Genomic DNA, 19,198 nt, shown 5'->3' on the forward strand with positions numbered 1-19,198 from the left:
CATAAAGATGTTGCTGGTGTTTTGACTGACAAATGGGTTTGTGGACTGCTATGAGGCTTATGAATACGTTTTATAGGCACTTAAAAAGACTATCGGAATGCATATTATAACAAATTTAATTTAGATTTTTTTAAATGAAGAACCAGCATATGTTCATCTGAGTCCACCGTGATATACACAGATGGGGTCGATCCCTCAACAAATAATAGAAACCAGAGATTGAATGACAGGGTGTGCTGTGCGGAGGCAAGGCGCGAGCTCAAGTTGGCACCAGTCATGTGGCACGTACACAGTCTGCAGGAGTCCCTGGAGGAGGGGTTACAGTAGAGAAGCGAGTAATCTGATAAAGAAAGGTTGATGCAACATACTTAAATAGCAACAAATGACATGGGAAAACATAGTGTGCCAGTTTAGAGATGTCTAGTGGTTTCATCTGTTATTACTTTGAACAGAAAGTATTGAAGCAGAAGAGGTTATTGTGGTATCAGAGGTGTTTGTGGAACTCCCTATTAAATATATTTGATAAACAAGTATGGAAATCATTGCAAAAAATATAATATCTGCACCAATCAATCATATATTGAATGCTCCATAAAAAATATTAACTAGTAAAAACGTATAATTGGTAAAATTCCATGCCAAACAATAACAACAATTTACAATGCATTAAGTTTCACTTATTTGTTACTGTTTTGAATTATTTTAAAATAAAATCCTCATATATGGCCTGAGTATTTTTTTGTAATATACCGGAATAACGCAAACGTATAAATGTGATGTTACTACATTTCCCATAATGCATTTCCTGCTACGTGTGTAAACAGCGTAGAAGACCCGCGAATGATGTCGCCTATGCGATTGCCTGTTTTTAAGTAAATTCTCGAGTAAACGCGATTTCCCCCCCAGTGTAGGATATTTAGTTGTATTCGGTGATGCTGACTTTAAAGTCTGAACGCAGCTGTTTTCTCTGGTGATGTTTATAATTCCTGACGCATTTAAAGTACCGGTTTACGTTACTCTGCCTCGTTACAGTCTGTCGACAGCACGGACCCGTGCTGCTAAAACAGTTCCAATAAATAACTTGCCACCTCGACCGAGCTTAAAACGTATTTATTTAAAGGAGTCATTTCAACACCGAAGACATGAATAGGCGAGAAGGTAAGTCCAGTTATGAGAATCAACGACGAGTAGCAACGTTTTTAGGCTAGTTTTAGTTATCGTTAGCTCACATTAACATGCAGCAGGGCTACAGTGAAGACTGATCTGGACAGAAAAGATAAGTAAAGATTAGTTTATTGCTCCAATCTTTCTACAACACTGCTCGCCAAGTTGCTTTATGTGGTCCTGGCACCACGGGGACTGCAATGATCCACATGGTCCGTTTTTGAAGAAACGGCCTGCGGTTTTCTCGTTTAAGTGAACTTCATTAATAATTTGTTCTACAAAATGTCGAACTGTTAGAAATCGCTGCAAACCCAACGTTAAGAAGCCGCCTAATTCTCCTAGAAAACGGATTAACTGGGCAGATAAAACGTTACATGCGTTGCAGCTGGCGCAAGGGATTGTTTTGGTGCAATGTGACAAAGCTGTTCGGATTCTCCGGTCCAATGAGTTTTGGGGCTTGTGGTGGAGAGAGAGAGAGATAAACAAATAGATCCTTCAAGTTTCTCAAGAGGTCTTCATAACAGTGTCTTGTGTTAGTCCCACAAGTTCCACATCCATAGCTTTCAACATATCCACATCAGGGTGAATGATTACACTGATCTTCCTGTGCCGGATCCGTGGAGTTGCTCTGAGATTTGCCATGGCCGATTTAGGTCAATTGACCCGTAAATACTTGTTTTTATCATTGTTTCACCTGACTTTTTCTGCGTAAGGTGAAGGATGTCCCCGGAGAAACGCTGATGCAGCGCAGGATCGAGATGCTGGTGCCAACTCTTCCTCACCGGTCATTGCTGCTTTCAAAGGCAACTACATCTTCAGCATTCTGACTGCATTCTCCACCCACATGTCTGTATTTCATTGTAAATACATTATCACTCAAGGTAATATCTTTGTTTTTCCTTCATTAAGTTTTCCAGCAGGAGCTCGACACCAAACACGACAAACATGAGCGTCTTGTTAAGATCAGTCGAGACGTCACCATCGAAAGCAAGAGGACCATTTTTCTTTTACATAGAGTGACCAGGTATATGGGCTACTGTCGTAACACAACATCGAGTGAATGGTGCAGTTGGGTTGGAACAATGTTTTAGGATTTCTCCCTTTATTCCAATTTCATTAGAGGATGCTGCTCAGTGGTCATTGTTCTCTTTGTAAAAGACCCCTGTTTCCTGTTTGTGTCGCTGGAATAACACGACGCACATTCTGCCTTTAGAAAGAATTTTAATGTGTATCTTGCAGACCATGCATTTCTAATTTTGATTCTGTGTGTTTTCCGGCGGTTGGAAGTGTACCAAATGCAGAGGATATTCTGAAAGAAGCAGAGGTGAAGCTGGATGCAGTCAGGCAGAAAATTGGTCAAATTGCCGAAGAACTCCGAGGAGAGGATATCTTTCAGTTCCACAGAGCTTTCACACCAGGTGAGTTTCCCTTCTTTTGGTTTAAGAAGGCCTTAAAATATGATGAACATGATCGAAATTGTTTTGCATATAAAATGTTCAAGGTTTTGGAAAATACATTATGTCTACCTTAAAGCTACTTATTTAGCTTAAGGGATGGATCTGAAATATATTTTGCATATAAAATCCTCAAGTAGCATTGATGCTAAATGAATGGTTAGCTCAATGGACTCATGACATTCAGGCTCACAGAGCCACATGGCTGCTGAGCCTTACTGTGTCTTCCAATACCCATAATTCCCTACTGTTCCATATGCACAAGAAAAAAATATTTGGTATAAGCCATTACATACTAATGTGGAATCCAGTATGTAAAACAAATCAGGATGCCGTATTGCATCCGGTGGCATTTTGCAGTATGCGAGTCAGCTTGCTAGTCAGCATGCTTCCAAACCACAATCCACAATCCTTTGGCCAGCAAAGAACGACCAAAAGGGTCGACGGTCAAGGTGCCATGTTATGAACTAGTATGTCCAGACCAAATAGATACAGCATGCAAACTTATATCCTTCTCGAGAGAAGCTGAAGTGCTAAAAGCAAAAGTTTGCGGTTTGTAAAGTAGTGCATGTCTTGTTGGTCTTTGATCGAATGCGCGTGTCAGGAGTTAACGATACATATCAGGAAACGTTTTTTGCCATAATATGTCAGACATACATGGAATTTGACTTTGGCGGTTGGTGCATGACGGCAGACAACGTAGTGCAGGAATAAGATAAAATATAATGAAATATATGCTATGGGTTAGTTAAGTTAAGAAATGAAGCTAAAAATAAAGTGCACCAGCTAACAGAAAGTGACAAGTGAAAGTGACAAAGTGTATGTACATGTAGAGAGTGAAGAGTCAGTCGGGGGCCCCGGCTCATGCTGACTGTTACTGTTAGTCACCTCAGTCGTTCCTATTTGTGCTTTAGGTCGATGGCAAAGGAACTGATAGTGTGAGAGCGTGACCTCGATGCCGGCCTGGATAGGATAGACACACCCTGATAAAACTCAGCCAAACTGGTTTTCCCACTAGCATCAATGCCAGTTTTTGTTAGCGTAGCCAAAGTGTCTGCAGTGTTTTGGAGAAAAGCATCACAGGGAACGAGGGTGAGTCGTTATCTAGAAGCTGAGGAAGTCATTTTTAGATTGTGGTCATTCAGGAATCACAACTGCGACATCCGCGACGTGACCAGTGGCAGTTCCCGCCAATTAGACGCTTCATTTTTCCCCATCTCGTATTGTTTATATTAGATTAGGACTGGGCTCGCTACATGGGCCCTCCAGATAATCTCTGCTGGACCAGAAGTCTCCGGGCATGTGTAATGGGTTTGCGTTTCAGCTTTGTTGATGTATTTATGAAGACCATCAACAATGTCTTGGGCTAAATCTGAACTAATTGCCACTGATAACAGAGCAGCCTTTTTTTTGACAATTTGAATCCTGACCCTGTGTCACCTTTAACATGTGACTTTCTGTCCCTCTTAAGTTCACTCAAAGGGTCAAAGCTCTGAAGCCACTGACAATGGTACCTTTTTATTTGTTTTGCCGTTTAACAAAGGTTATGAAAAAATGTCTACTGGTACTTTCTGTATGAGAATAGGATAAGGTCCCCCTTGTAAGCAGTTCATTTAAAGTCCTTTAGCATAATGTATTTCTCCATAAATGTTCATATGCAAGCAAAAATTAACAGGTTATGAAAAAGATCACCCCATGTCGAGTAAATTTCAAAAGGGGATTAATAAAAGTGCTTCTCAACTAGCACCCAGAGAAAGTAATAGTGTGATGTAAACGTGTACGTAGTTAATAATAACACAACATAACTCACTCTACTTGACAAGGACATATCGGGTGCAGTGAAGCATTCACTGAGCCAAAAATGGCCCCGGGATGCTGTGCAGTCAGTTCACAAGGCAGTTAGTAGCACACAATCTTGATTTACACAGACCGAAATTGCTGAAAGTTTGGTTGTTTAACCAAACTTTCTCAAGTTAAACAGAATCCCGCTTTTCTGTCTTTCAGAGTAAAAATAATGAATTGCCAGTACGCCATGTTCTCTTGTCGCCTCCGTGATGCACGCTGGGGTTCACTACGCTGAGATAGGAGGCCCTTTGAAGTTCAATTGCCGTTCCGAAAGTAAACTTCAGACACAAAGTCTTCCGTCCTGTGATTATTTGATAGTTGTTTACACGGGGCCAGAAAACAAATGAGGGGGGCGTCGCAGCGCACCACCAAAAAATGACCACAATCAAAAGACAGGGACAGGAAACAGGTTTTATTTGAGTCATTATCTGCATGTAGGATCTCAACTGCAGATGCCATGTAGTGTTTATGCACACAGTACGTGCTCTGCTCACCTGATACAATCAACCTTATTAGTAAACCTCAAACACGTTGAGAAAATAACCGAAATGCCTTTGGATTCAACAGCTGCAGCAGGGAAACGTCTGCATGTATTTCCTATTGTTTGCTGGACGTTCATGTCAATGTCATTTCATGCTTCCAGGAATCCAGGAGTATGTGGAGGCCGTCTCTTTCCTGCACTACATCCGCCATCGCAGCCTTATCAGCCTGGAGGAGATCAACGCCCGACTGGTTTTCGGGACAGCTGAGAAGGTAGATCCATTCACTGTCGACTTGTGTAGAGTAGCAAAACCATCTCTGCATCGGCCCATGTTGTGGCCCGCAAAGGCAACTTCGGGTGTTATCATGTACCAGAATTCCGAGCATTATGTGTCAATCTCTTTCTTCAGAGAAAAAAAAAAACTGGGGTTCACTCATTTGAAAGCCGGCGCTTTTGCTAGAATCTGAGTATAGGTTGGGAATCAATTGCTAATCTCAATCTGTCACGTGTATCTTCATATTCCTTCCCGTCGCGCTTTCATCTCAGGGCACAGCCGAGGAGCTGCAGACCGACGGTCCGGTCCTCACCTTTCAGGTGACCCCCTCCGACTACCTGCTGGGCGTGGCCGACCTGACCGGAGAGCTGATGCGCATGTGCATCAGCAGCGTGGGCAACGGCGACATCGACACGCCGTTCCAGCTGAGCCAGTTCCTGCGGCAGATCCACGACGGCTTCTCTTACATCGGGAACACGGGCCCGTACGAGGTGTCCAAGAAGCTGCACACGCTGCGACAGAGCCTGGGCAAAGTGGAGGACGCCTGCTACGCCCTGCGCGTCCGCGGCTCGGAAATCCCCAAACACATGCTGGCCGACGTCTTCTCCAGCAGGAGCGCGCTCCCCGACCCCGAGGAGGGAGTGGTCTGAGTCCCGTTGTTCTCCAGTTTGATGTTTTGTACGTACTTTTAATGGGGTTTGATATTGTTTGTGACCCGCTTGTTAATTCTGTTTCTACTACTCAAATAAAAACAGTGCTCCAATAGACAATGGATTATTTTTCTTTGATAAGGATCTGGTGAATTCAGTTCTGTTTCAAATATTCTATGCTCTCCCAGTCGAGCTGCTTTGATAATGTGTGTGTTTATTTTATTTTGCTCTCTGCCCTCCCCTCGCTTTATCACACAGATAATCTAAGGTGCAACCATTGGCTGCTTGCACACACTGCATACTGTGTGGGGAAAGATCATGTGACATTTACACGTTCCTGTTCTCTGCCAGGCACACATCCCATCACTTACTTATTCTACCCTCTCGTTACAGTCCTCGAAAGAATATTCAAATGATATGGCATTGAAATGATATTCTCCTGCATTTTTCTCATGATTTATTCTGATGGGGGTAAATATTACCATCCAGATGGACAATGTGCTGTCGTCATAGGTGGCCACAGTGTGAGGTCTACAAGTTTAACAAGAGAAAAATGTAATTGATGAGTCAAGCCGCAGCATGTAGGTTTTTTCTGTTTCTATTCTGAAGCCTCTGATGTGCTTGTCGGCGTGCATCTCTCATGGAGCTTTAGGATTAAACATATCCCTCTTTCAATCAATCAATTCAGCTTTATGTATAAAAATTACAAAATGCACAAAAAACATAATCTGTCATTTCAATGCTCCTGATGTCCTTTCTGTAGCCTGGGAAAGAAGGTTTTCTTTTAATTAAACTGCCACCTGGTGACCAATATAAAAACAACGTACTTGATTCTTCATCATAAAATGGATGAGGTAGAAATGAAATGTAATTTAATTAAAATTTTGCAATAAACCACTACTGAAAAACACTGTATATTCTGTCTTAATTTCAGCTTTTAAACGGGGCTGTGTAATTATATGAAGTTAGTCTGATAGTCCAAAAGACTGCTGTTTTCCTACTTTTGTTCAAGGAAAAAGGATTTGTTATATGTGTAAGTTATATTTAAATATGTATAGGTCCTATCAAGGCACTGTGCGATGCTCACTGTCTAGCTTTGTTTTTTTCAAAGAAAACATTGTTGGCAGGCTGACTCCTTCTGGAACAGCTCCATCTCATACTGGGACCCCAGATACAGAGGCATGACGGTGAGGAGGCACGGGTTTAAAGTAATACTAATAACAAGCGGTTTTTAATCATTACAATACGCAAAGGATACTGAACGCTCAAATGCTACCTGAATTTCTCCTGCCAGCCCACCACCAACTCCTCCTCATTGTCACCTGGTGACAGAGTAACAGGAATGTTGAGCTAATGAAAAATGATGCGGAGGAAACATCGACCCAAAAAAAGGTAGGAGAGTTTTCATAGGACTTGTACACAATATCTGTTGCATTCAAGTCATGCAAGCAAGGCATGCTGTGTTTTGAGTTTGAGACAAAAAACTGCTGTCAGTAAGAGTTTGAACGAGAAGTCACGCGAGGAATTCAAGAGAATCCAAATAATCACTTCTATAATAATAATACTAGAGTGACCATACATTTCACCATCAGTCTTTCTCCCAGAATACAAATATTTGTACCTGTCTGGCCTTGTGAGGTGAGGTGAGGGTTTCCAGTTCGATGGCTGGGACAGAACTTGCTGCTGCAGATGCTTAGAGAAGGCAGCTGTGGAGGTCACCCTCTCTACACGCACTCTAAATAAGGGAAGGTTATATGACTAAATACTGTGTTATGTCAACATTTCATGAGTTCAGAAAACATATATCGTTTCTATAGTAACGGGAGGAGAAACATTTTCCCACAAAGAATATGTTCATGCTTCAGTTTATCACTGTCATTCCTGGCATCTCACATCTGGTGGTTGTCATAGTTACAACAGCTATTGAAGCAAGGAAGGGAAACCGCCATCCAATACGAAGATTCACACACCAGAGGTTTTGCAGAGAAGCTAAGTTCACTAATGTTGACATTGCCGTTAGCTAACATTACTTACCGTATTCTCAGGTTCTTGATAGTAGGCTCTCAACTTTTCAAAAAACTTAGGAGTGACATTTTGTGGGCCCGATGGGGAGGGGCACACGGACGATACGGTTCACATTCCATATTTGACCTTTTTACAAGTAGAAGAAAAGAGATGAAAATAACAAGTGCTGACATTGTCTTCTTGTAACACCAATCATGCATTTGAGTCCACTTTGAAAAATTGTGGCAATTTATTGAGAGCACTGTCCAGCAGTAAAGTAACATCTGGGTAAAGCACATTCCATCTCTGCAGCTTCCTCGTCCTGAGCGCTTTGTGAGTCCACCTCTCGTGCCACTCTGCAGCTGCATGAAGCTGCCCTAAAACCTGGCTTTGAGGTGGAACTAACATGGGCGCAATCAGTGACAATTAAGGGTTAGTTTTTAGTAACAAATCTTTAAAACTGAAGCATTAAAACTGAAGTAATTTTCTTTGGAAAACAGACCAACATTAGATCTTCTGATCCTTTGACCTCGTCGGCTTTAACGTTCAATTCAGGTTTGAAGTGTGACGAAGGTCAAAGGAACAGTGTACGTCTCCATCTGGTGGATAAACTGTTGTACTGCACGCATCCTAATGGCTTTTGCCCAAGATTAGACAAATGTCTAAAAATGAAACTTCAGGCAAGATTCCAAAAATCAAATTCAATTTACTGATATTTCTCTGCATACCTTTTAAAAATATATATAGATAAGGAATAAGTGGCATGAGAGGTCCCCCATTCATTGCATTATGTAGCCACACAGACATGCCATCGGCTCATTTAATTGGCAGCTTCCGAACATTGATGCCAGCGGATTTTATAGTGGATCAAACTCATTTCAAGACTTTCTGCAACGCATCTCTCACATCCTCCACTGAGGTACAAAGGCTGCCCTCTGTTGTCACGAGTGTTGTCCATCAGCCAGACGCGCTGAATGAGAGGAACATTTGGATGTGTGGGAAGGCGGATGAACAGACTCTGCTCTATGTGGGGTCTCTCCTAATTTATTCCCTCACTGCATCAACAAAGGACTTTCGTTTTTACGTCAGAAATATGCACTGTTGCACACAAACAGTTACTCGACCCACACGTTTTAAATACGCTGTAAGTGTCAACAGTGCAGGGACATATGTGAATATGTCGAGTTATTCCAGTTAGACAAGACAGCAAAAAGCTTTTTGTTGTTGTTGACATAACAAAACAGAACAACAAGGAGCCGTCGAAACAATCATTTTGTAATGACTCCTTCCCGTACAAACTTCGCCTCGTGCTGCACCCGCGGTTGTAGCTCTGCTCGCGCATGCGCGTTACAGATGTGAGCAGAGTTACGTGTTTAACAGAAATGTTTCAAACTGGCCACATTACTATGTCTTAAAAGCATATTGTATAGTCTGTAGTTTCATATTCATGACGTTTTAAGTAAAATAATGAATACGTTGAAATCACGTGTTCGCGTGGAGCAAATTTCGCCGACCAGTTGATTAATTGTGATGGGAATCTTAACGTTAATATCGTCTCTCTTTCAACCTTACGTTACGCATTGATCCACGCACGTTTTTTTGGCACGTTGATGTTTCATCCATCCAGCCGGTTGAAAAGACATTGAAATGAGGTCTTAGGCGTTCAGACTTCATTTCAACCCCATTTGAACCCCGTTTCAACGTTGAAGCCACGTCTTGTGCTCACTGGGCCCTTGCAAAACAAAAATGATGGATGTCAAGATCGTCAGCAAATTGTTATTCCAGATTTTGTTATGTCATATTAATATAGTTTTAATATGGAGTTAATTAAATGCCATTAAACTTTTTAAAATGCAAAACAAAACACAATGATGCCAATATCTGTTCTAACGACATCCAAACTTTAACCAAACTCGACAAAGCCGTAGAAATTGACGTTGTCCTTTTTATTTTTTTCCATTTCCCGTTTTGAAATAAGCAAAGAGTTGACACACGCACACACACACACACACACACGCACACACGCACGCACGCACGCACACACACACACACACACACACACACACACACACACACACACACACACACACACACACACACACACACACACACACACACACACACACACACACACACACACACACACACACACACACACACACACACACACACACACACACACACACACACACACACACACACACACACACACACACACACACACACACACACACACACAGAGCAGCAGCAGCAGCAGTTGAGCCGGCGATGTGGTTCACAGGCTGCCTGCTGTGGCGATGAGGCGGTCTGACGGAGTCTGGAGTCAAATTCTTGAACACGTAGGACTCCTCTCGCTGCTCCCCGAATGACGGACTACTGATCGCTCTCTGATGAGACACGGATATGAATTCATTTAACCACTTCTGCCATTTTATCCCACCGCAACGTTTTTTTTGACACCATTTCTCCACAAGAAACTTGACATGAGGATCTTTGTCTCTCCAGAACCGACTTGCGTTCATGCGCAAAAGCCACTTGTTGGGCGCGGAGAGGACGCGGAGGAATCTGAAGTACGAGTCGATTCTGTCAGGAAATGTTCTTTATGGACAAGGGAGAGCGAGTGAAAAGCCGGCTTCACACGTCATTCCGAAGCGAGGAGAGAGAAGGACAAAAAAAATAACAGCCCGCAGGGTTCATTTTTCCACAACGGAAATGAGATCAGTGCCATTGGCCGGCTGCACTTCTTACTAAAACATGGTCGATGTAGCTCCACGAGTGCAGAGCAGCACCGGGATCTGATACCCGCGGACCTGTGCACGCGCACAGCTTGTTAACTGTCAATAGTAACATGTTTGCCGGACTGATGGGGCTGAAATGTAGGAGCAACTCTGTGCTCCAGCACTGCGAAGTCATGGAAGGTAAAAAGGCTTTTTTTTGGAGGGGGGGGGTAACAATCAATCATCAGTAGCTTTTCTGCAGGGGCGATGACGGAGGAGTTTGACTCGTCTCTCCGAGAGCTGTACACATTACTTGGGAACTCTTTACAAACATAACAATTAGGACATGAAATAATGATAATGTGAAATAAAAAGGAAATAAACACAGAAGAAGGGTCCGAATGTTGTGATGTGTTAACTCATCCACAACAAGACTTTGTTATTTGCCCTGTGACGTTTCCTCACTGAATACACAGTGCAGTGGGCTCAGGGTTCTCCAGCTGCTGTGTCCACGCGGACCTTCCCTCAGTACTGCATGAACTTTCTTTGCACCAGTCAGGTGAAAAAGGACGACGACTGGAGTTTTACTCCCCTCTTAGTAGTAGTAACCTTAATAGGTGGTGGGGGTCTACTTGCATAAACTTTGGAGTAACACATCCCTACTTCTGGTGTCCATCAACATCATTTAAACGCTTCAAAACCCGGCTACCAGCACGCTGGTAATTACCAACCAATCCAATGGTTGTTTGGTGTATTCATTTCACAGTGTTGGTCTTCAGCATCTGTACTGTATCTTCACTCCCCTCAGCTCAACATTTGGTGCTTGATCCTTGTGTGACCACACAAGACGAGTGGAGCGCTTTTTTTATTTATTATTAAAGCCTCCCCAGAGCTGAGATTCAGACTCAAGTTTCCTGTTCGCCATTACTGGCAGGTTTTTGTTTTGGATGGATAGATTCACTTCCAGGTCACCGTTGGTTATGTTCAAGACCTTTCATTTCCCCATTTCTGTTGCCGTGGTCGGTCACAAGTGGCGAGTTGTTGCATCTGTCGAGCGGTGCGGCTTCTCAGGAGGCCGCTGACATGCAGATCTGCTGGTGTGTGTGTTTGTGTGTGTCTGAGACTGCTGAGCTTGTTCCTCAAACGTTTGTGTTTTTATGAGATCCTCTGCATTCCTCTACTCTTTGGCCGAACCACTTTCAGCAACCAATGGGATGTGGCGTTTAACCTCCGAGCTCGGAGGAGGGCCTGTGTAATCTCCCAAGGTAAATAATCTAGCCTCCTCGGGCTGAAACACTTTTATTTTTCCCACGAGTCTCCTCAACACGAGCGACGCGCTGCGCAGGGAAAGCTGGCGTCGATGCTGTGGAACCACTTTGCGTCTCCCGCTTGCTTTTTTGCCGCTTCGGCCGGAATTCCTGGCAAACTATTTCTGCACAAAGCCTGGCAGGAAGCAGCCAATTACATACCTCTGAAGGGGCTTCAACACAGTTGTAGATGCCCCCAAACACACACACACACACGCACACAATGGATGAGCCCTGATGCATTTCCTTCCCCTTTACTCAGAGGAGCCGTCTTTGTGTAATTGAAGCATGACGAGGATGCAGTCCCACTTTCTATCAACGAGTGCTTCCCCTTTTCCGTTCCTTGACTCTCTTGAGTTGGCTTCCACATTCTATCTTGCCCACACCAGATGGCTGGCGGTTGTGTTCGGTACCTACGCAGAGTGTTGGGTTTCCTGGATCGGTTGTGGAACAGTGGCCACGTCTATAAAAGAAACACTAATGGATCTCTGTGCAACCTGAGCTTTAGTGCGTCGCTCCCAGCGGACAGAGGCCACACACCCCAATGGGAACGGACATCTAAACTCTCCCTTAAAGTGGTGTCTTTCTTTGCTGCTTGCGCTCAAGTCACATGGGAGGCTTTAGTCGTGACATCACCGTGGTCGTGGTTGGTTCGATGGCCCGAGTACAGCTGGAAACAGAAGAACCCAGCTCACAAAGAGGAGTAATGTGAAGTTTCCAAGTGAGGTACTTTGATTGTAACTAATGTATGATCGAGTCTTTAAGTATATAGATGAGTAGTATGAATGCCCCTTGTGTTCTCTGTACAAAAGTCTATGTGTCAGTGTGTGTGTGTGTGTGTGTGGGTGGAGAATATTGAGAGGCAGAAGTGAAAGAGGGCGCGACACAGCTGTACACAAAGGGGCTGTTCATCCCCGACGTTGTAGCCTGTCTCCGCCTCCGAATCCCGCCCGTAGAGTTCATTCATCAGCAGGTGTCCAGCGCCGAACACAAAGCGCCATCATCACGCTCGACTTTCTGTGCGCTTTTTACCACGATGTTCTATCGCTTGTCAATGCTCGGCTTGGACACATCCGGCTGCAGTGGTTCTCAAACCATTTGTGTCCATATAATCCCGTCACATGTCATTCAAACAGCCAGAATATGAGGTAAATTAGTAACATTATTTAGGACACAGAGTGCGTGTTTCTTTGTACCGGTTTGTTGCGCAAACACAAGTTCAACTTTTTTCACACACCAAAGATAAGGACGTTCCCTCTAGTGAACTTAAGAGAAAGATTTGCTTATTGATTTTCGCTTTGAAGATGTACAACCCAACCACTTTTGGTTGGGTCTTTGGACCCACTGTACGCTACTTTGTCAACACCAAACGAAGCATTCGGCTCATGAGATCAGACTCATGACTTCATGAAGTGGACACTAACACAACTTCACAGGCAACAGTTGGCTTATGAAAACATTATTATGTCAATGATTTTTTAAAGTTTTCTCCATTATCCAAAAGGGGAAAACATAATATACTAATGCTGCTATAATCAATGATCTTAGCAGTCATCTTTTCTTTCCAGTCAAAAATGTGTCTAAACTGTACGGACCACATCAGACTTCACAGGTGGATGCCGTTCATTTAGCTTTACCGAAAATCACAGCCATTACTGAATGGCTGTGTTTTTCCAAAAGACAAACAGATTCAAATGTAACTTTGGGAAGTATCGTTCATGCTCCTTGGCTGAGAGGGGCGGGCCTTAACTCAAGTGACGGTGTGACTTTGGTATTTCCCAACAGCTGGATCAGAACTCTGGGAAATGTCAGACATCTGCCCAAGCGGTTACTCATTCGGTTAGCAACGCTAGCTTTGAGGGCAGAGGGCGGGGCAAAAGGTCATTTTGGTTTGGTCACATCACAATCAGAACACTTGTTGTTGCGATGTTTTGTAATTGGCACATTTAACGCATTCTCTTGATGTCTTATCCAATCCTGCCGGTTCTATGAGCTCAGTCTGTATTTACTTCATGATCGCGTTGTCCACCCTAATGGTTCGTCTCTGCATCGACAGGTGGCAGAGCATCAGGGACAGCTGGCAGCGCCGCTCGTAAGAGGCTCCACCGAAGGCCGGGCTACATGAGAGGAGAGCAGTCCAGACTACAGAGCACCACTCACGGGCAGGAGGAGGAGGACGAGGACGAGGAGGAAGGGAGGACCACTTGTATTATGAATGGAACATCTGGTCGTCACGACAACATCTTTGGGGCGACCAACGCACGGATTGAGCAGCATCCGGATAAACTCAAATGTAGCTCATGGGAGAGTCTTCTCTCTTCCGTTACCCATCCTCTTCCTCACGTGGACTACGGTGCCAGTACTGGTGCCTCCACCCTCTGGGGTCCCTCCTCTTTGCCCCAGAAGGAACTCCGGTTGAGCCCGGACACCCGGTCCTCACCGGAGGACTCCTTCAACTCCAGCTTCAGTTTTATCCGGCAGTCCCTCAACTCCAGCCAGAGGACGGACGCCACCACTTCCCCACCGTCCTGGCAACCAGAACCACTGTGTCAGTCAACTGGAGCGCTCAGTCCGCCTGAAACTAAACCAGCAGCTTCGTCCGTTGGGCAGCGTGTCTCACAACAGGCATCACCCGTCCAATCACTGGCCTCCAGCAGCCGGGCGGAGCGGGAAGAGACGTCCCCGGGCGGGAGGTTTTGGCGGGAGCGTCTGTGGGAGACCACTGCGGACCTGCCCGACAGTGACTCACCAAGTGTGGACATCGAGATCACCGCCTCGCTGTCTGTGGACTCAGACACCGCCTCCGCCTCCTCCGTCACCTCCGGCTACGAGAGCGCTACGCCCGCCCCCGACCATTGCTGGAACAACCTGGTGAAGAGGTACGAGGGCGTGCTGCAGGACTGCCTCCAAAACAACCGCGCCCACACCAAGGTGAGCATGAACGTCCTCTGAGGTGAAAGAGACGCAGTGTGACTCCAACGGCAACATGTTCTTTTTCAAGGAATACTTTGACATTAATAAAATAAAATGGGGCTTACCTGCCAAGAGTTAGAGAAGGTTGACGGCTCTCATGAGACCACATCTCACTCTGCAAGAAACAAGATAAATGATGTTTCCCAAAATGTCAGAATTTCTTTAAGACCAAGAGCAAAATAGGATCGCTTCTGAACACCTAAAATAGTAACACACACGTAGCTGTCTACTATACTTTGAGGTTAAGGGGCCCCATTACAGGAATTTCCTAAACCAAAGGTTTTGCCTAATCTAAGTCTAGGATTGATATCTGGTAATATTCAACAACATGTATAATACGAAATATACTTAAAAGGTATATTTAAACAATATGGTGATGTATTAATGGGAGTAGACACAGCCAGAGGTTTAGGAGGCGCTTCTGTAAAATAATGATAGCCCTTAGGATATTTGTAATTATGCCGCTGATCCAACGTATAAGAGGCTGAACATCCCTTAAACTGTCTGTAGCAAAGATTTATTGCAGAAATCATAATACGGCTGGTGTTTTTGGGGCCAGCTGTTTGTCGTGGCTCGCCCTTTGGACTGTTGGGTAATCAGTTGTGGCTTCGGTGTGTATCGGGTCTCCCTTTCAGATTGAGTCCATGATGTTGAAGCTGCAGAGGCTTCAGCAGAAAGCCATCCTGGATGACGACTATGACGCAGGTAAGACTTTCAGTTGAGCTTTAATAAGTCGTCTCAAGCCATCACGTTTACTGCAGGAGCGGATGGACCGTTGACAGTTTCTTGTTCTGTGTTGGCCTTTATTAAAAAATATTTAGTTTAGCAACTTTTACAGTGATTAATACAGAAAACAACCTTTAATTGTTAAAGGTTGCATGTGTATTTCACTGTACTACTCAATCAGTTCAACTAACTAATGCAAGCAGTAAACAGCAGGCACAGCTGAAAATAGTATTTCTATTTGCCTTTTGGTTCGATGCATCGCTACCTTTGACCAGGTCTTCACCCCCCCGTTAACGTCTGTTGCTGTGTTTATGTCAGCAGCTCTATATGCTGTAAACAAGAAATGAGACTGTTAATTATTTGTCTTGCTGTAAAAGCTAAATCAAGGATTTGTAAGGTTTAAATAATAGCAAAGATGTCATCGTAGAAACAGCAAGCTGTCTGTTGACAGAATACAGACTCTGAATGTCTTTCAGAATGCGACCATATTTTGATCATTGAACCTGTATGTAGACGTCTTATTAAGTGAATACAAACTCGTAGATATTATGACCTATGGAGTCATCAGGTTTCTGCAAGGCCACAGAACCTACTGACCTTACCCTAGTTGCTTATAACTGAACCTTACTGGTAATGTTGCTGCATTTTATCTAATGTGTGTGTGTGTGTGTGTATTTGTGTGTTTTCAGCTGAGCGTTTTGGGAAAAAGCTGGAGGAGCTGTGCCGGGAGCGGGCCGCCCTGAAGCTGGGTTTACCCTCCAGACAGCCCAGCGTGGAGGTTTTTCTGGAGCGGCTGAGACGGGTGGTGCACAGCGTCCTCCAGCGGGCGGAGTGCGGTCAGTGCAGGTCAGTCACACAGCGACGCTCACGCTCTGCTGAGGGAGGAATAAACGCCATGTTCTGTGGCTTTTATTGACTTGGTAATCCAGGAGTCCTTTGGTTCCGAACAGTTTCCTCTGTTTTAATAATGAAGTTTCTTTTTTCTTATTGACATTTGGAAAACCATGTTGAAGCGTAAATTGTATTTTAAATGAATGCATAGTTGTATAAAGTTATGTTTTGTAATGGTATTATTCATAATTATTTTATTTCGAGAACAATAATTTACCAATCATACATCTGTTACGGTCTTATATTCCATGGTAGTTAACAATAACAAAGTGTTGCTACCTCGTCTGTGGAATTGAAGTCAACAGGTTCTTCAGAAATTAGCTTTATCATGTGGTTAAAATGAGTTCATTATCTTTGGCCTATGACCGTGATCTATCTTCCATTATAATGTTGCAGGATTGGAGTTATGAAAGAGACTTAAAAATATCTCTTGTAACAGGAAGGATCAGGTGGGGCCTTTCCCGAGTGTACCCTGAACAAATGCAGCATTGCACGGTTACTCCACACATACGGTCCCCTCAGAGTGTTTTAAACACTATAGACAGGTAACACACTTTCTGTTATATAAGACATGGGTTTGAACCGTGGGCCACACGGAAGGGCCTCGAACTTGGAATCGCAAGTCTGTAATGACGTACATTAAAAAACTACTTGACGCATATTATTGTCTAATAAGAGCGAAACAAGCAGTGGACACTTTAAGGGCCCCTAACCGGTAAAGATGTATTGTTTAGATATAAAAAATATTGAATTGTATAAATTGAATTCAATTGTTAACTGTTAATAGGTCACTTAGTAGCCGCCTTCTATCGCTGATAATACCACCATTGCCAGTTAGAGGAAGGGTAAAAAGCAAGGCTCTGTTTGCCTGGTTTCCCAAATCCACTCGCGGTCAGACGCCTCGGTGAAATACACTGAACACACACACAGTGCACTTGTACTGCTTCCCTTTGTTTCTGCTCAAAGGCTCATGAAATATGAAGGGTACGAACAAATAGAAATGCCATAATTAAAGATCACCATTGCCGGGGCTCTTGTAGTCACTGTAGCGTTTGTGCCTGGTTGTCAGGGAGACCGTCGGGCCTGATGCAAGGGAGCGGCTCGACTCATCGCGGGGGTCACTGCAGCGAAGAGACTGCCTGATCCGAGAGAAGCGAATGGTGGAGGTAAATTTCGCTCTCATTAATTAAAGCTTACAAAGCTCACTTCAGTTCACGCACATGTTTAACATGATACTGACAAACACTAACTATTCATAGGTAGGGCTTGTGCTGATGTGCAGTCCTTCTCCTTCCCCGATGCCTAATGCAAAGAGTATGAATAAAACCCATGCAGGAGGAGATGGAAGAGCTGCAGCGAAGGCTGACGGAGCTGAAGGAGCGCAGCCGATGCCTGGGGCAGCGGATCCAGCAGGAGGAGCAGCAGGTGGAGGCCGAGGAGCTGGAGGGCTCCGTGCTGAGGAGCTGCACCGTGGCCCAGCTGCGCGACTTGAGCCGAACGCTGCAGGACCTCGTCGCCTCTGAAAGCCGCGCGCAGATCTCCGTCTCTCCTTCGCCTTCCCTGCTCAGGTGGGCGTCACGTATGTGCAGGATATCGTGTCTTTTACAGGTGCAGCATCTGTAAAAGGCAGACTTTTAATGATGCTTCCTATTTTACGTGAGCTGAGCTTTACACATTATCTGTTGCTGTCCAAAAGGTGTATGTGCTTCTGAGAAAAACGTACAAATGTAATCATACATAACATTTATTTTTGACACGTTAGCCAATCAAAGTGCAACTCCCCTGACCTGACAGTGAACTTAGCCAAACGCCATAACTCTGACCCATTTCTACATTGACATTACTCAGAAGTGATATGATTGGCTAAAGGTTGCACTTGTGGTATATTTTACTTGATGGATTTAATTATTACGTAATGTGCTCTTAATAGATTTAGTATCGGGTAAATGGCAGAAAACTCTTATCACTCAGTGAGTAGTTTCTGCAGTACTGTCAGTCACCAGGTGGAGCTGCTAGTGAGCTATGAGAGGGAGCAACATGACAACAATCATCAGTCCATTAATGTTTTTCCTGTATTAAGTCACGTATTTCCTTATCATTAAATGAGCTTGTTTATAGGAGGACGTGTAGGAGTACATTCTCTATTTCATGAAAAGCCTCCCAGCTTCATTCGTCCTCCGACCGACAAAGTGGCGTTTGGCATCTTTCACCGTCTGGTCTCATAGCAAAAAAAGTACAACCTATTTATAACAAAAGCACAGTCATGTTTCCAACCCAATTATCACCTCAAGTAAATGTGCTTCGACAATGCAGATGTAGCTCAAATTGGGTAGGATGGCACTTATAGGGAGTCGCTCTGAACAAAAGCAGAAGCCAAAATGAATGCGACATACTGCAATAATTGTACAAGACTTTGCAAGGAATGATTTGTTTGTTTTCAGGTTCAGAGAAGAAGCATCCTAGTACCCTCAACTACTTCTTTATTCCTCGAATCCCCCTGTGCCCTCAATCCTATTCCCTCACACCTGCTTTAACCGGCTTTGAATTTTAATGGTTTTTCTCAGATGCGAATGATTAGTTTGCATCGGATCCTCTGCACTCTGGAAAGCGTCTCTGTCTTGCCACTCATTAGAAAGATGTAAATTGTACTTATCGCCTTCTCGGTGGCGTGACCCGCCATCACTGGCATGATTTGATATCTGACGTATTCTC

At 44.1% G+C, this 19,198-nt stretch overlaps 2 protein-coding genes across 4 annotated transcripts in view; both read left to right on the forward strand.

Annotated features, from left to right (window-relative positions):
* The first annotated feature begins 810 nt into the window (after nucleotides 1–810).
* tsnax (translin-associated factor X) lies at nucleotides 811–6,778 on the forward strand. Its single transcript, XM_037466393.2, has 6 exons — nucleotides 811–1,158; nucleotides 1,878–1,967; nucleotides 2,074–2,188; nucleotides 2,452–2,582; nucleotides 5,107–5,216; nucleotides 5,491–6,778. The coding sequence occupies exons 1-6, from the start codon at nucleotides 1,143–1,145 to the stop codon at nucleotides 5,866–5,868; spliced, it is 840 nt and encodes a 279-aa protein (XP_037322290.2). The 5' UTR covers nucleotides 811–1,142; the 3' UTR covers nucleotides 5,869–6,778.
* A 3,133-nt stretch (nucleotides 6,779–9,911) lies between these two features.
* The window catches only part of disc1 (DISC1 scaffold protein), a 34,801-nt gene continuing 25,514 nt past the window's right edge, over nucleotides 9,912–19,198 (forward strand). For 2 of the 3 annotated variants that reach the window (XM_062566628.1, XM_062566629.1), the window contains exons 1-6: nucleotides 9,912–10,790; nucleotides 13,953–14,827; nucleotides 15,505–15,574; nucleotides 16,285–16,441; nucleotides 17,556–17,652; nucleotides 17,822–18,054. In XM_062566628.1, the coding sequence (XP_062422612.1) occupies nucleotides 10,721–10,790; nucleotides 13,953–14,827; nucleotides 15,505–15,574; nucleotides 16,285–16,441; nucleotides 17,556–17,652; nucleotides 17,822–18,054 (1,502 nt within the window). In that variant the 5' untranslated portion in view covers nucleotides 9,912–10,720. Of the gene's footprint in view, nucleotides 10,791–12,278; nucleotides 12,623–13,952; nucleotides 14,828–15,504; nucleotides 15,575–16,284; nucleotides 16,442–17,555; nucleotides 17,653–17,821; nucleotides 18,055–19,198 lie in introns of those variants that run through there. The other variant, XM_062566630.1, reaches the window with a different exon arrangement.

Source organism: Pungitius pungitius, chromosome 13 (genome assembly GCF_949316345.1).
Source record: "Pungitius pungitius chromosome 13, fPunPun2.1, whole genome shotgun sequence".
NCBI classification, from domain to species: Eukaryota; Metazoa; Chordata; class Actinopteri; order Perciformes; family Gasterosteidae; genus Pungitius; species Pungitius pungitius.

Coding starts and splice junctions, on each gene's coding strand:
- tsnax (XM_037466393.2), top strand. Junction 1,968..2,073: donor GGTCATTGCTGCTTTCAAAG/GCAACTACATCT, acceptor TCCTTCATTAAG/TTTTCCAGCAGGAGCTCGAC. Junction 2,189..2,451: donor CTTTTACATAGAGTGACCAG/GTATATGGGCTA, acceptor GGCGGTTGGAAG/TGTACCAAATGCAGAGGATA.